General features: G+C 45.0%; 1 protein-coding gene across 6 annotated transcripts in view; it reads right to left on the bottom strand.

Moving 5' to 3' along the window:
* Positions 1-4896: 4896 nt before the first annotated feature.
* The window catches only part of LOC146796394 (vomeronasal type-2 receptor 26-like), a 699855-nt gene continuing 689262 nt past the window's right edge, over positions 4897-15489 (bottom strand). For all 6 annotated transcript variants that reach the window (XM_085628963.1, XM_085628969.1, XM_085628968.1 and 3 more), the window contains 2 exons: positions 8762-8885; positions 4897-6168 (listed from right to left, as the gene is read on the bottom strand). In XM_085628963.1, coding sequence (XP_085485089.1) covers positions 5273-6168; positions 8762-8885 — 1020 coding nt within the window. In that variant the 3' untranslated portion in view covers positions 4897-5272. The remainder of the gene's footprint in view (positions 6169-8761; positions 8886-15489) is intronic.

A 15489-nucleotide genomic window follows, 5' to 3' on the forward strand; every position in this document is an offset into this window, starting at 1 on the left:
ATCACCACTGTCTGGTGTTCGAACAGGAATCTGCAGGGGTGGTAAGGATTTCTTTTTTGGTGGTGTAGGTGGAACTTCCTGATCTGGGATGACAACAGGATCCCCCTGTAGAGGAGCTGGCTTTTGAGCAACATTAGTATCCGGGAAGCGTTTCAAAATAGGGGTAATGCTCTTGAAAAGTGTCCAAGCATTGCATGCCTGTGCGTCCTCTGTCTGAGAAGGAATGTTCACCATCCAAATAAGCAGAAGGGTTATCTGGTTGCTCTTCCTCTGATTCTTGGCACTTGACTCTCAGTTGAGAAGGACTGTATGCCGGGCCATAAGGACCTTCATCCTCCAAATCCTGGAAATCCAAGAGGCGATAAGGAGACAGCAGAGAAATCTTGGAGAAGTCCTGCAACAATGAAGGAATTGTTTTTATAACTAGCAAGTCCATTTTTCTCGTCGACGGGATAGCCGGCGGGATTGTCGTCAGTGACTGCGCCGATGTTGTGGAAATGTCCGTCGACGGCACGGAGACTCTCGTGGACAACGCAGCACCCAACTGAACCGATGACAACAAAGCCCCCGACGACCTAGAACTGCTCATCGAACCCGCCGACTACATCACTACCTCAGTTTTCGTCGACGCCACAGCTGTCATCGTCCTGACCGTCGATGTCGCTAAATAAACCATCAATGAAGTCCTTGTTTTCACAGTTGCAGGTGGAGAATGCCTCATCGCCGAGCCCTTTTATGGGTGGATTTTCTGTGAGGGAGTATGTGGCACAGATGGAGGTGCAGAGCCAGATCTCTTTTGGGCATGAGAAGAGCCGGTTTCTCCTTTTTCAACCTTTTCTCCAGAAAAGACTCCTTGCTCTGAGATCTTGACTTTTTTGGATCTCTCTGGACAGAAGGAGGTTCTTCTTCCTTCCTTCTCTTGGAGGAGGTATTAGGCTTCTCCTCACTCTTGGAGTCAGAATCCTTAGCAGATTTTCTCTTTTGCAACCATAGAAGAAGTCTTCCCTTCTGGTCTTTGAGGGTTTTTGAAGAAAAAGTATGGCAGTGCTTATAGTCTCTCTGCTTGTGATCCGGATAAAGGCAGTATAAGCACTCCTTATGGGGATCTTCAGAGAAGAGCATGGACTTTCCACAAGCCTTGCAGAGCCTAAACAGCCCTTTTTTAAACTCAGACATTCTGCAGCAAATACAGAAAGAAAAGGGTAAGCTCATTTTCTAGCAGCACCTCAGTTTATCTGAAAGTTGAAAAGTTCAATGTAGAAACACTGTGACTAAGCAGAGCTCAGGGAGACTCCCTAACACACGATGTGCGGTAAGAAATCTGAGGTATGGTGGCCCTGCAGGAGATAGATACTCTGGGTCTGTAATGTGATTGGCTGGAGTTTGGATGTTCTTTAATGAGGTTAACTGGTTGCTAAATGCTATTGATTTTCAAAGGAGATTAATCTTTAAGCTTTATACTGCTATTTTACTGTTACCGTTGGACTCCCACCATGACTACGGGAAAATTCAAGCATGTGAATCTATAAAAGATACAATACTGGAGAATAACGCATCCCCATTGACTGTACGTAAAAACCTTTTATCCTTTAAAAAAGGCAAATTGCACATACATTCGCAGTATCATGCTGCACTTTAATAAAACACTGCCCACCCCTGGAGTGGGTGTTAAGCATAATTTTCATTTAACTTATGAATAGGTTAATACATGATTTAGAAAGAGAGATTCTGCCTAACCTCATGTTCTTCATCATCCTAAAACGGATAATGGATTATTTGTTAGCACTATTGGGGTTTGTGAATCATTGAAAAGTTATTGAGCTCCAGGTAAAACAAGCATTTGCAATGCAATTGGTCTCGCAATTATGAAAGTTAGGGCTATTGGCGTTGTAAATGACAATGTTTTTTACTTATGTTTTTTTGTTTGCAGTGGAGTGATCATGTAGAAAAAAAGGGCACACTATACCATATTATAGTAAAAAAAAAAAGACGCACATGCCTCACGATAACGGTGTCAATAATTGTATCTTTTTGCATGTATTACATAAAGTTCTTTGGCTAAAGGATACGCTGTGTTTTGATATGACTGGGTTAAAAACAAGCATTAGCAAACATGCATTTTATTGCAAAGTTATGCAAAAGAAAAGGATAAAAAAATTGTAAAAAAGTTTAAGGAGAGCTTCACGAAAACAGTGTCAATATTTGTATCTTTTTGCATGTATTAGATAAAGTTCTTTGACTTAAGGATACACTGTGTTTATATATGACTGGGCTAAAAACAAGCATTAGCAAACACATTTTTTTGCAAAGTTATGCAAAAGAAAATAAAAGTATAAAATAAATAGTTAAAACATTTAAGGATTGTTTTGCCCTAAAGCTCAGGTACTGAAGCGCACTACTTCTTACTTGTAATCTCGTAAAATGTTGTGACTCATGGTGCAGGAGAGCAATGGCTGAAGCAGGCTGACCCATTGCTCAATGCTTTCTGTAGAGGTTTTTGGAAGCAAAATGTGATAGACCATGTCACAGACCAGTGAATGAAGTGGCCGTTTTAAAACCTGTCTATATATTTATCTATGTATATATTTCTATTTATGATTTTTATTGAAAAGATGTGGATGGCCAGACAGGTAAAACTTTTTACTATAGGCTAGACTCAAACCAGGATCTGTCTTATGGAAAGTTCTAAAAGCCTGATATTTTTCAATCACATGATGCTTATGAGAAGGACAACGCCTACGAGAAAGATATGTACCAACTAGGCTGACCGCAGCATTTCTCACACCTTTCAACATGTGCTTAAACGGGGCCACATGTTCGGGGTAGGGGGGTAGCAAACACAGACATACGACGGAACGGAGGAACATAATAATTACTTTCCTCCATTCCGTCCTATGTCCGTGTTTGCTACGCCCTCACCCTGCCCCTCCCCCGCCCCACTGCCCGCAGCACGCCCTATGCGAGCCGCTACTGAATTCAGACAGCAGCTTCAAGTATGTAAATTGCAAAGACAGTCCATTTCCACAGGACGTGTTCTTCTGACAGCAGATGGTGGGAAGTGGAGTCACTGCTGAAGCTGTTGTGGTACCCTGGCATGGTAACAAACTAGCTTACAGCTCCTCAATTGTACCACAGCAGATTGCAGTCTTGTGACACCGTTTGCAACCGCACGCTTCCTCTACTTCATTTGCTTATTAAATGTGGGATTGAATACTCTCCCCTTTGGGACATTTATATGTAGGGAGGTGTATCTTGGTATATTCCTTTTTACAGCTCCCACATGGTCTAAAGGGTTGAGAGAGCGCCTTATAGCCTCTGCATGGAAGTAACAATCCACAGCTTGGAAAACAAGACGAAGAGAGCGAGGGTGGTTTTGAGGGACCTAGTAAAGCGGCAATGCAATTTATGTCCTTGTGGGGCCCAGCGCTGCAGTCGCATTGTTTTTGTTTAGGCTTTTTTGCCTGTTTTGCGCTATTCACAGGAAATATCAGTTTAAATAAACTGTGAGTTGCATTTTAGGCATTGTTTTTAAATGCAGGCTTGTGGGATCATGCGGATACAAACATCGCAGAGCGAGCAGGAAGGAAATAATGAGTAGGATTGGGGAGGAGGAGGCAGCTGCAGTCTGAGGAGAGGGAGCAAGGGTTGTTTTTGAATGCAGGCTCATGGGATCATGCTGATACAAACATCATAGAGCGAGTAGGAAATAAATAAATAAACAAGCAGGAGGGAGGAGTAGGAGGCAGCTGCAGCCTGAGGAGAGGGAGCAAGCGTGGGTGTGAGCGAGTTCCTAAGCCTAAACAAGCACAAAGAAAAAAAGAGTGCTCACAAAGTAATAAATAACATGATGAATAAGAGCGCAAGTAACAAGGACAGTCCTCGTGGGAGGTTACAAAAGTAGAAAAGGAAAGACTACTGAGCATATTAACCAAAGAAAAGCAATCATTTATGAAGGACAGTAAAAGGAGCCAATTCCAAAGATGGGTGGTGCTTAAAACCTATGTTCTAGATACAGCTTGTCTCGAAGAGACAGCACATGCTCTGCCTAGGTGAGACCTAAAAAAACGATTTGGTATATTTAAAAAAGGACCCCTTCTTGGAATCCCATATTCTTGTAGTGCACTGTAAACATCCTAAAGTCAAGTGCAATATTGTATTTAATAAATCATGGTGAGAATCACTAATTTCCTTATTTCATTGGTTCAAATTAATTCCAAGCTACAGTGAATACTCTCCTTGGACTAGACCTCGTATTTGGTAGTAATTTTTATTTGGATACTGTGTACTTTTTCTGTTCTCTGTCTGTTTCACCCACCTTCCCACTTGTTCAGTTATTCTTCGCTTTCTCTGTCCTCCCTTATTCATCTGCAACACCAAGCACATAGAAGGGAAAACTCAATTGCCTTTGTTTTGCTATTAAATGGATCCTGAGTCAGTCCATTCCTCAAACTGCAGCATCTAATCTGCAGAAGAGAGGGCAGTCACTAAAACACTGTTTATGGTCTCATTTCAGGTGCATTTCTAAGGGTAAACCTGGGTAGTGCTCTACTTAACAGCTACCGAGAGTAACCTCTATGGGGGCGCCCTCAAGCCAACCATCTAAACAAACACAGCTCCTGACCTCCACGCCTTCTCTCCCCAACTCTTAACTCCTGACTGACAAAGTGTTCTTCCTCACTTCTGCACAGCTCAGCATTTCACGCTGCAGGAGGCTTCAGCTCTGCTAGCGGCAGAGCATTTTGCAGAACAAAAACTCTCACCTGTACGTTATTCAGATAAAATAAAATAAGCATTAAAAAACATAGTGAAATGTGATCCCAATCAGAAATAAAGACAAGTGTCACTTTGAGTTCTGCTCAGGCTAAGAGACAATAAATAGACAATAGACAATCTGCTAAAGGCATTCCAATTCAAGCATGTTTATTAACTTTATATAGGCAATACACCTTCCTTAAGCAAAGCAATTTACATCAGATCATGAAAGGTCATTTGGTAAGTGGAAGATGAAGAGCTCTGTGTGTGCATGTTAATGCGTTTCATCTGAGTTTCAGTGAAAAGAAGAGATGGCAAGTTCATCGGGCACATGTACAATGAAACCATATTTCATGGTCAGTTAGGATTTCAGGGGAGGTAATGGATATATTTTTCATTTGTTGGTGTTAAGTTTATTTATGGGACACTGTTTACGATTATGTATGATGGAAGCGGATGCCATTTGCCTTATATGGTAAAAACCAATTGTTTAGCTATATTTTATTGAGTGAAAAACTGTTCACTTTTTACCAACAAGAAACTCTTTTTTGTTAAGATCCGGTCTTAGTAAAATAATGTAGCACTTGGGAATAAATATACAACCCAACAGTCCTGCGGTGGAGGCCAGGATGGCAAAACCCTCCACAGCCACCATGTATTTGCCCTTGGTGCTTAGGTAGGCTGGGATAAAGGCCACCCACACACTGCAGAAGATCATCATACTGAAGGTAATGAGCTGAGCCTCGTTAAAAGAGTCCGGCAACCTCCTGGCAAAGAACGCCAAGAGAAAACTTAAGATTGCCAAAACTCCAATGTATCCAATAACAAGGTATAGTGCGATAGGAGAGCCATCATTACACTGCAGAATCATCTTCCCCATTTGAGAGGTGTCGACATCTGGGAAAGGTGGGGCAAGGATGATCCACACAATACATATTATAACTTCTCCCAAAGATAAGAAGATGACTAAAGAGTTTCCAAGTCTTGGTCCAACCCACTTCCTAAGCTGGCTGCCAGGCTTTGTGGCATTGAAGGCCATCACTACTGTGATGGTTTTTGCTAGAACCGAAGAAACGGCAATGGTAAAAACAATAGAAAAGCTTGTATGTTGCAGTAGGCATGTTACTTTCACAGGTCGGCCAATGAATATTAAACAACAGAGGAAAGAAAGTATTAGAGAAATAAGCAAGATGTAGCTCAGGTCTCGGTTGTTAGCTCTTATAAGTGCTGTCTGATGGTGTTTTATAAAGATCCCTAGAACACCAGCTCCTATTGCTGAAAGCAGAACCGAAAAGGAGGCTAATGCGACACCCAGTGGATCCTCGTAAGACAAAAGCTCCAGGCTCCTTGGAATACAGGAATCCTTCTTCTCATTAGGCCACTGTTCTTTGGGGCATCTTATGCAGTTTTCCATGTCTAGGAGGAAAAGAATAAGAAATTAAAAAGAGAGAATGTTATGCACAGTCCACAAATAAACAGAGAGTGCTGAAAAACACCTGAGGTCTTAATATTGATATGGCTCTCTTCAAACCATATTTTCCAAAATCAAAAGTTTTTATGTTGAAACAAAAAAAGTATTGAAAAAAGAATCACGTTAGGTCTGCAGTATTTATTTACTGCCTTTCCACTTGCTGACCCTGGTCAAGCTCTAACTTACATGTCCACCCTGAATCAGATACTCCATGGCTTGGCTGTACCTCCCTTCTTCACCACACATGACTTCTTTAACAGCACTTCTCAGTCAGCCTTTGACTCCCACTTTTTCAATTTGCTCTTTCACTCCTGCTGCACCACATGCCCAGGCCTGGCCCACTCCCACCATAAAATCCTTTGATAAGCAGATGTGCCTTCATCGCCATACGTGGAGGAAATGCCAGCAGATCTCTGACGCCTCAACGATTGGGACCATGAATCCCACCACAACAAGTCTTTAAAGAGCTCATTCTCCCTATTAGTGTGACCATATCTTCTTCCTTTAGCCAGTATTAACTGCTATCCTGTACAGTTAGCTTTCCAGTTTCCTTCTCTGCTGGAGCCTATCCACTATTAACTATGCCTACTATTTCTTTAAAATCATAATTTTCAGGGACACACACAGCACATTCCTCACTGCCCCCTCCACACTGCTACACGCCAGCTATGGTTTCCTTCCAGTTTGCTCAGTTCACCTAACTCCCCCTCCAAATCTCCAAAGGAACTTGTTCTCCTATAATTTACTATGATTCCTTCAAAAGTCTGCCCAGAATTTTTCAAACCTTTTATTTCTAAACAGTGCCTTATTGAAAAAAAAAATTCCCCCAAACCGGGGTTAATGGCAAAATACTCCCCAACAAGTGAAAATGGGAAATCAGCATACCCTCAAATCTCCCTCCCCTCAGCCATCAAAGGAGGTAGGGGGGTGTTATTTGCTAGAGAATGCCAGGTGCCTATGCTCGAAATGTGTATTGTGTTTATGTTTACATTTGTTTTATGTGGATATTTTTTTGTTTAGTGGCCACAACCCTTTACAGCAGTTTCACAGGACTTCAAGGAACTATGTAATGGAAAATCATTTGGGTATCCAGATGGTCAATGATGTTTGGTCAAATGACCCAGTAGGCAAGAGCGCAATGAGGAAGCAAGGCCTTACACTAACAAGAACAAAGGGGTTCAGTCCAAAAAATAAAATGAAAAAGTTATATGTAAATTGGTGTTGCTAAGTAGATTCCAGAGATAAGCCTTGTGAGTAGAGGAGTCTAATCCCATTTTGTATATCAAAATGCACCATGCCTTGCAATGTGTGGGCTCAGTGTACTCTCAGGGCCTGGCACCAACCTCACTGGTCAGCTCTTCCATCTGTATGCAGGTCCCTTCTACTACTGTAGTAAGTGCTTTGGCAGAAGTTGACTTTGCAAGTCTTTTGTAAACTCTAGGATCATGTTTTTTTAACACAATGCTCTACTCTTCTTTTAGAGGGCAGCGATAATGGGAGAGTTGTGCAATAACTGGGCGCGCATTCTACTGATTTTGATTAACTCTATACAACTGCATAGGAAATGTTACAATACCACAAGGCAATTCAGGCACTATCCCTCCAATGCACGGCCCAGACGTCCATGTCCCAAGTCTCACTCAGACCACTTGTTTAGCCCTGTATACTGGTTCTCTCCATTAACATCACAGGACTACGCCTACACCGATGTTTTCGGAGTGAGCTTCTTTCATCCTAAGGTCACAGTCAGACGTAATCTTGAGCACTGTCCTCTCGTCATCATTCATGCAGTCAAGTCACAAGTACACATATATTTAACTTACTGTAACTGTTCAGTCACTACATATTGTCATTCTGCCTGTTCTCTTCTGTATCGCCCATCACCTCTCAATACCTTATCTTTTGGATTAGGTGATGCCTTATTATTTTGGGAGGCCTCAAACAAATGACACCAAATTGAAAACTAATAACATCCCTTTAGTACTTGATTCTCGAGGTAGTGAGGGCACAGCAGTCCAATGCTCCTTCAGGGAGGTGATGTGGGTTAGAAACTCAAAACTTAGTAACACACCAAATAACAACCCGGTAGATCAGGAGCAGTGAGTGTTTTTACTGTTTTCTAAAGATATAGATTGCTCTCTGAGGCCTATATTTACTAAGCCTGTGCCTCACTTAATCGATTCAGGGCAACACAAAGACTTATTTGGAATTTGCAAAGCCATGCAAGGCCTGATTTGTGTAGCCTTGCGTGGCTTTATAAATGCCGCGGTTTGCTCGGCGCTATCTTACATTCCCACTTTATAGGCACACCATGGGTGGAGCTAGGGTGTTCCCATGCATCTATCCATGGATTATTGCACATTCTCAGATTTACTAAAACTAGTAAGCCTGAAAATGCCCAAAAAGCAGAAATGCTTTGTAAATATGGTGCATTTCTGATCTCACCCTTTCACGTAACGCAGCGTACCAACTTTGCTTGCTGCCTTGTGTTGCGTGAAAGATTAGTAAACATGTCCCTCTGTGCGAAAATGTGCATACCTGTTTGGTTGGAAATTTCCCCTTCTGGGCAGGGGCTGCACGAGTAACAACATACTTGTGTCTCTCCTTCATGGACTTTTCTGTATCCGGGCAAGCAGCTTGGGTTGCAAACTGAGATAGGAGTCTGTGGAGTGAAATGTAAGACATTTAAAGAACAGTCAAAATGAAGGTGGTTTCATGACACGTCCCCGTGTCTCATCGTTACATTGAGTAAAAAACAGCCTGATTTCTTTATTTCCTTTATTGTCAAATTGCAAACATGAACATAAATGATAACTGTGGCCAAATAAAAGAGGTACACACCAAGTCAGGTGAAATACATTCATCCTGAGAAAATAAAACTATATCAAAGTCAAACAAAGGAATAACCAAGCTCATTGATCCATGACGGCCAATAAATGGAACAGGTATAGACAAACAGGAAATAATGATGTGAAAGAAAAGAGCAAAAAAGCATATTGTACTTAATATTACAATTAGTTTGGAGAACATAGTTCTGAAAAGTCCTCACAAATATTGTCACACTATCTTTGGACTTGTATGAATGTCCCTCCAAAGACATAAGATGTCAATCTCCTTGGTCGAACAGAGGATATTCAATTTAGTCTTTCTTTTCCAGTTTCACTACACTGATGCTCTCCCAAAATGTCAAAGCTTGCATGACTCAAAGCCTCTAATCTAGCAGTAGTTCTTTATCGTGAGTGATATCATGAAAAACAATTGATTTGTTAAAGAGTTAACGATGACTACAAGAAACAAGGATAATACTGACAAAAACATCCTCTGTGAACAGTTTCAAAACTCCAAAAGATGCGTACAAATGAAGAGAGGCTCTCTCATCTTCTTCACACCTATTGAATCCCTAAGCAGGAAATGAATTACTGTCATGTTCTTCTGATTTTCTTTTTTTGGACTGTGAGTAAGTAGTATTTCAATCTTTGGTAAGTTGGGGCCTGCTCTAGACTGGATCACATCCACAGAACTAATGTTATCTATACCTCCGTTTCTTGTCCAAACCGTATTTCACAAAAACAGGGGCCCTTCAAGGCTCTAACATCTCTTCCTTGCTTTTCAACATCTACATGAAGTCATTACTGGCACTGATCAATCAATTTCACCTCACATGCTATAACTATGCAGATGAAAATACTCCTTCAACTGAAATGCCCCAAAGACATTGGAAACGCATCAATTTTCAGTTGTCTCAGGGCCAAGGCTCAATGGATGACATGGAGCCATCTCAAATTGAATGCTTTCAAAACGGAAATACTCACGTGCGGAGATTGGAAAAATTATGACCCACTCGCCGCATGATGATCTGGGAATACTGCTTAAAGTATCAAAGGAAGTAATAAACCTCTGATTGACCATGGACTCCAAGTTAGCAATGAATGCTCAAGTGGACAAACTAGCAAGATCAAACTTTGTTACTATAAAACTCTGCAACGCATCTTCCCCCACCTGGGATTTCCACACAAGGTCCAGGCTACCATCTCTATTGTTCTGTCCAAACTTGATTTCACCAATAGCCTTTACCAGTGATCCCCTTTAACAACTATGAAAAGCTTGCAACGGATTCAGAACTTGCCTGCCAGACTACTCTTACATGTAAAGCCACAAGCCCACATCTCTCCTGCCTTGAAAGCCCTGCATTGGTTACCGGTTGCCAGAAGATCCACATTCAAGCTGTTTTCTATCACCCACCAAGCGATGCATGGATCAGGACAGCTCTTCATCAGGAATAAAATCACCAAATACATTCAACAAAGGAACCTCTTCTCTAGAGTGGCACCTCCCCTCAAAATCCCACTGTACCAGAAAAAAACCATGGGTGGCACATCCTTCTCTGTTCAAGCAGCCAAACTATGGAACTCTTTACCCCTGAACATAAGATCCACAGATAACCACCTTATCTTCAGAAGACAGCTCAAGAATTGGCTCTTCCCTACATAACCACCATAAGCAAACATAAATATATAGCATATCCCTCTGTATATAAGCATTTATTTGGACTATAGATATGTACCTTCATATGTGTATTGCTTTGTATAAACGTGTATAATAATTATGTTTTAAAAAATGTATGGACATTCTTTAGTTCTGCTTAAAAATGTACATACCACTTATAGTTACATTATTCTATGTTTTAACATGTATATAAGTGACTGCATAAATAAGTACATCTTTTATCATAACTATTGTTGTACAATTGCTTCACTAGTGAATTACAAAAAATAAAAACAAATACATTAATTTAAAGTACAACACTTGAAAGCCAGACTTTGAGTGCAACTTTAATCTACATATATTTGATTCTTTTTATGCATATATATACACCTTCCATGTACTTATGTATCTATACATTTATTACTTTGCTTCTAATTCAGCATATCTAATGCACTACCCGTTTTCTCACCCTATACCGCTCTCAGTATATCCTTTACCTCAATTCTCCGACTCATCTCAAACCTCATTCTACTACTCTTTCCAATGCACTACCCTATTTCTCACGCTATATCTCTATCGATATATCCTCTAATTCCACTATCTCATTCATTCCAAACCCCATACCACTACTATGATCCCAAAATAACCCTTACTAGACTCTCCCCTCCTCTACCCCTCCTTGCATCATCTCATACCTCTTTTACTATTCAGATCTCCCAAACACGCCTTTCTAAACTCTTCCCTCTGACTCTTCCCCCTCCACCTCCCCTTTACTCATCCCAAAACCCCTCCTACTGCTATGAAAAAAATATTCAAGACCCTTCCCTCTTCTATCCCTCCGCTATTCCTTTTCAATCCATATAACAGACTAACATGTCCACCACTGAAATTAATTTCGTATTTCCCTATACTAATTCCCCTCTAATCCTGTTTGGGTTCCAGAGTAGCAGGCATCTCACCGAAAAGCGCTCCAACACCTCATCAGGGGTAGCAAGCGCTATATAAATGCAAACCTTTTCCCACTTCTATCCCTCCACTATCCTTTTCATTCCAAATAACAGACTAACATATCCACCGCTCAAATTACTTTCATATTTCACTATACTAATTCACCGCTACAGGTTACAGGCTCAGAGCCGACGACTCAGAGAAGAAGAGATGAGTATTGCTAAGATGGAAAAGGCAGCAAGCTGACAATAGTTTCTTGAGAGCAATTTGGGATGCAGATATGAGTCAATACATTTGATAAGGCACTGAGCAACAGTGGTGGCAAGTGTGATCTCTGACAGTGGTGAAGCGTTATACTTATCAGTAATTCTAGTAGGCGAGCAAACAAAACAAACCTGGCTTCATCTAAAAGGATTACAGGGGGCTCTTCCTAAATAGTATTTGGTTTAAAAAAGCGGTACAAATAGTGCATTTTAAACCATCATTTTCACAAAAATTTGCTAAAAAGCCATTGCCTTTAAAAGTACACTTATCATTGGTGACTCGTCACCAGGGGTATTTAGTCAGCACCTTGTCACTTGTAAGCCACCACCTAATTCCCCAAAACGATTGCCCACTGTGTTTTATTTCATTTTCCAGTGTTCAGTAAAACATAACATTTGTGCTTCCATGTACTTTGACTGTGTGCAGGCGTTCTGGGATCCTAATGACAGGTGGAGGACGCTTACCATAGGATCCCTCCATTTTTGTCAAAATGTGCCTTGAGTGCCGCAATATGTTAATATTACCTCCAGTGTGCCAATGCTAGCATTTTGGCATGGGGACCCCCCTTATGCGAAGAGTTAAATAGAATATGCCAGTACCATAATTTTGCCATTGATACTGCCCTTGCACCATGGATGACCCTGTATGTTAGAAATTACCTCAACTATGTCTGAGCCAGCATTTTTCCACGGTTTGTTACCCCAAAACCTACCCCCATCCCAATATGCAATAGTTGCCCTCTCTGCAGCCAAGAATTACCTCAAATATGCCAGCAACAGCATGTTACCTTGAGAGTCCCCATAATGCAAGAATTATCTTGAGTATGCCAAGGTCAGCAGCAGACTCTCAAGCACAAAATATGCTAACACACATACACTTACTCTCTCACTCATCTCATTCCCTCTCTCAATCAGTCTCTCCCATCACTGTAACTCACTCATACTCACTCCCACTCACAATAAAAATACTCACACTCACTGATTTTCACTTTCACTCACAACCACAATTTCACACTTTCACACTCACAGGCTCTGACTCACAGCTTCTGGGATAATGGGGTCATACATTCAACCCCTTGTGTACAGGTGCTCTGCTTTAATAAGTGTGGTTCAGTAGGTGCTTCCGGCCTCTGGGTCCTCGTGCAACTACATCTGTATGTGCCCCAGAATTGCTCCCGCTCCTTCTTACTCTCTCCACCTTATTCATTCTAACTCATGATCCACCACTCACTTCCTCATTTATTCATAAACACTCACACACTGATTTTGCCTCACTTTCACTGTAATTAACAGTCTCTCTCATACACACACTCACAAACACACACTCACTCCCATATTCCTAGAAAAACGAAGAGTGGAGTTTTTATTTTGTTATTTTCCTTACTTCCCTTGCTTACAACTCCTCCATGAAAGCAAGAGAAGGGCAGGAATCCAACACTGGACATTGGAACCAGCAGGGCATGATTCTCAACGAGGAGCCAGAGAGAGCAACTCGACCAAGATTAAGATGAAGACCCACCTCAAACCATCTACCAGCTTCTTGATGGGATTGGAAGTACAGCCCCCTGAATCTGGGACAGTGCTTAGGTTACTGACACTGCTGCTCTGCTTCAATCCTTTTTGGCCTCAGGGATTCACTGATGATGGCTCTGACTGCCTTGCTTTAGCAAATATACTGTGCTGCCCGTGGCATTGGCAGTATGCCTGCTAAATAAAATGGATTCTGCCTGAGTGAAGGAACCGTAGTTCAGTTACACCCCATAGCCTTGCACAATCTAGGCATCCACCTAGAGTGCCATGTTTTATACAGCACTCTGTAGATAAATCATGCCTCAGCCCCCTAACACACTTTTCCTCCAGCTTCTATCCAGGGGTGGGCAGAGAACTCCGCTCCACACCCCCGCACCCTGGCCCGGTCCCTGCCTCTGAAAGCAGCCAGGCCTGGGAGAGCCTCCCCGGTGGACCCCAGCGCCCCGACCATCGGCTGGCTTGCCGGACAGGGGGCTCCTGCACCCTGGGGTCAGCCAGACGGAGCACAAGCCCTGGGCCTGGTCCCGGCTTTTGAGCCCTAGCCAGGCCGGGGAGGGCCTCCACGGGCCCCGGTGGACCCCCGTAACCCCAGCGCCCGGACCCTCGGCTGGCTTGCCGGACAGGGGACTCCAGCAGCCTGGGGCCCGCTGGAAGGAGCACAAGCCCCGGGCCCGGTCCTGACTTCCAAGTCCTAGCCAGGCTGGGGTGGGCCTCCCTATGCCCCGGTGGACCCCAGGGCCCGGACCATCGGATGGCTTGCCAGATGGGGGGCTCCCACATCCCGGGGCCCACCGGACGGAGCACAAGCCCCGGTCCTGGCTTCCGAGCCCTAGCCAGGCTGGGGAGGACCTCCACGGACCGCGGTGGACCCCAGCGCCCTGACCCTCGGCTGCCTTGCCAGACAGGGGGCTCCTGTACCCCGGACCCCGCCGAACGGAGCTCAAGCCCTGGTCCCGGTCCCGGTCCCGGCTTGCGAGCCCTAGCCAGGCCGGGGAGAGCCTCCACGGGCCCCGGTGGACCCCCGTAACCCTCGCCCGGACCCTCGGCTGGCTTGCAGGACGGGGGGCTCTCGCACCCCAGGGCCTGCCAGACGGAGCACAAGCCCTGGGCCCGGACCCGGCTTCTGAGTCGTAGCCAGGCCAGGGAGGGCCTCCCCGGGCCCTGGTGGACCCCCGTCCCCAGCGCCTGACCCTCGGCTGGCTTGCAGGACGGGGGGCTCCCGCACCCCGGGGCCTGCCGGACGGAGCTCAAGCCCCGGGCCCGGACCCGCAGCCAGGCCAGGGAGGGTCTCCACGGGCCACGGTGGACCCCAGTGTCCGGACCCTCAGCTGGCTTGCCGGATTGGGGGCTCCCGCACCCCGGGGCCCGCCAGACGGCGCTCAAGCCTTGGACCCGGTCCCAGTTTCCGAACCCATGCCAGGCCGGGGAGAGCCTCCCCGGGCCCTGGTGGACCCACGTCCCAAGCTCCCCGACCCTCGGCTGGTTTGCAGGATGGGGGGCTCCCACACCCTGGGGCGTGCTGGACGGAGCTCAAGCCCCGGACCCGGCTTCAGAGCCCTACCCAGGCCCCGGTGGACCCCAGCGCCCAAAACCTTGGCTGGCTTGCCGGATAGGGGGCTCCTGCACCCCGGGGCCCGCCGGATGGAGCAGAAGCCCCAGGCCCATACCCGGCTTCCGAGCCCTAGCCAGGCCGGGGAGGGCCTCCAAGGGCCCCAGTGGACCCCTGTCCCCAGCGCCCGGACCCTCGGCTGGCTTGCAGGACAGGGGGCTCCCGCAGCCAGGCCGGGGAGAGCCTCCCTGGGCCCCAGTAGACCCCAGCGCCCGTACCTTGAGATGGCTTGCCAGACGGAGGGCTCCCACATTCCAGGGCCCGCCGGACAAAGCACAAGCCCCGGGCCCGGTCCCGGCTTCCGAGCCCTAGCCAGGCCGGGGAGGGTCTCCATGGGCCCCGGTGGACCCCAGTGCCTGGACCTTCAGCTGGCTTGCCGGACAGGGGGCTCCCGCACCCAAGGCCCTGTCGGACAGAGCTCCAGCCCCGGG

The sequence above is a fragment of the Triturus cristatus genome, chromosome 10 (assembly GCF_964204655.1).
Source record: "Triturus cristatus chromosome 10, aTriCri1.1, whole genome shotgun sequence".
Taxonomy (NCBI): domain Eukaryota; kingdom Metazoa; phylum Chordata; class Amphibia; order Caudata; family Salamandridae; genus Triturus; species Triturus cristatus.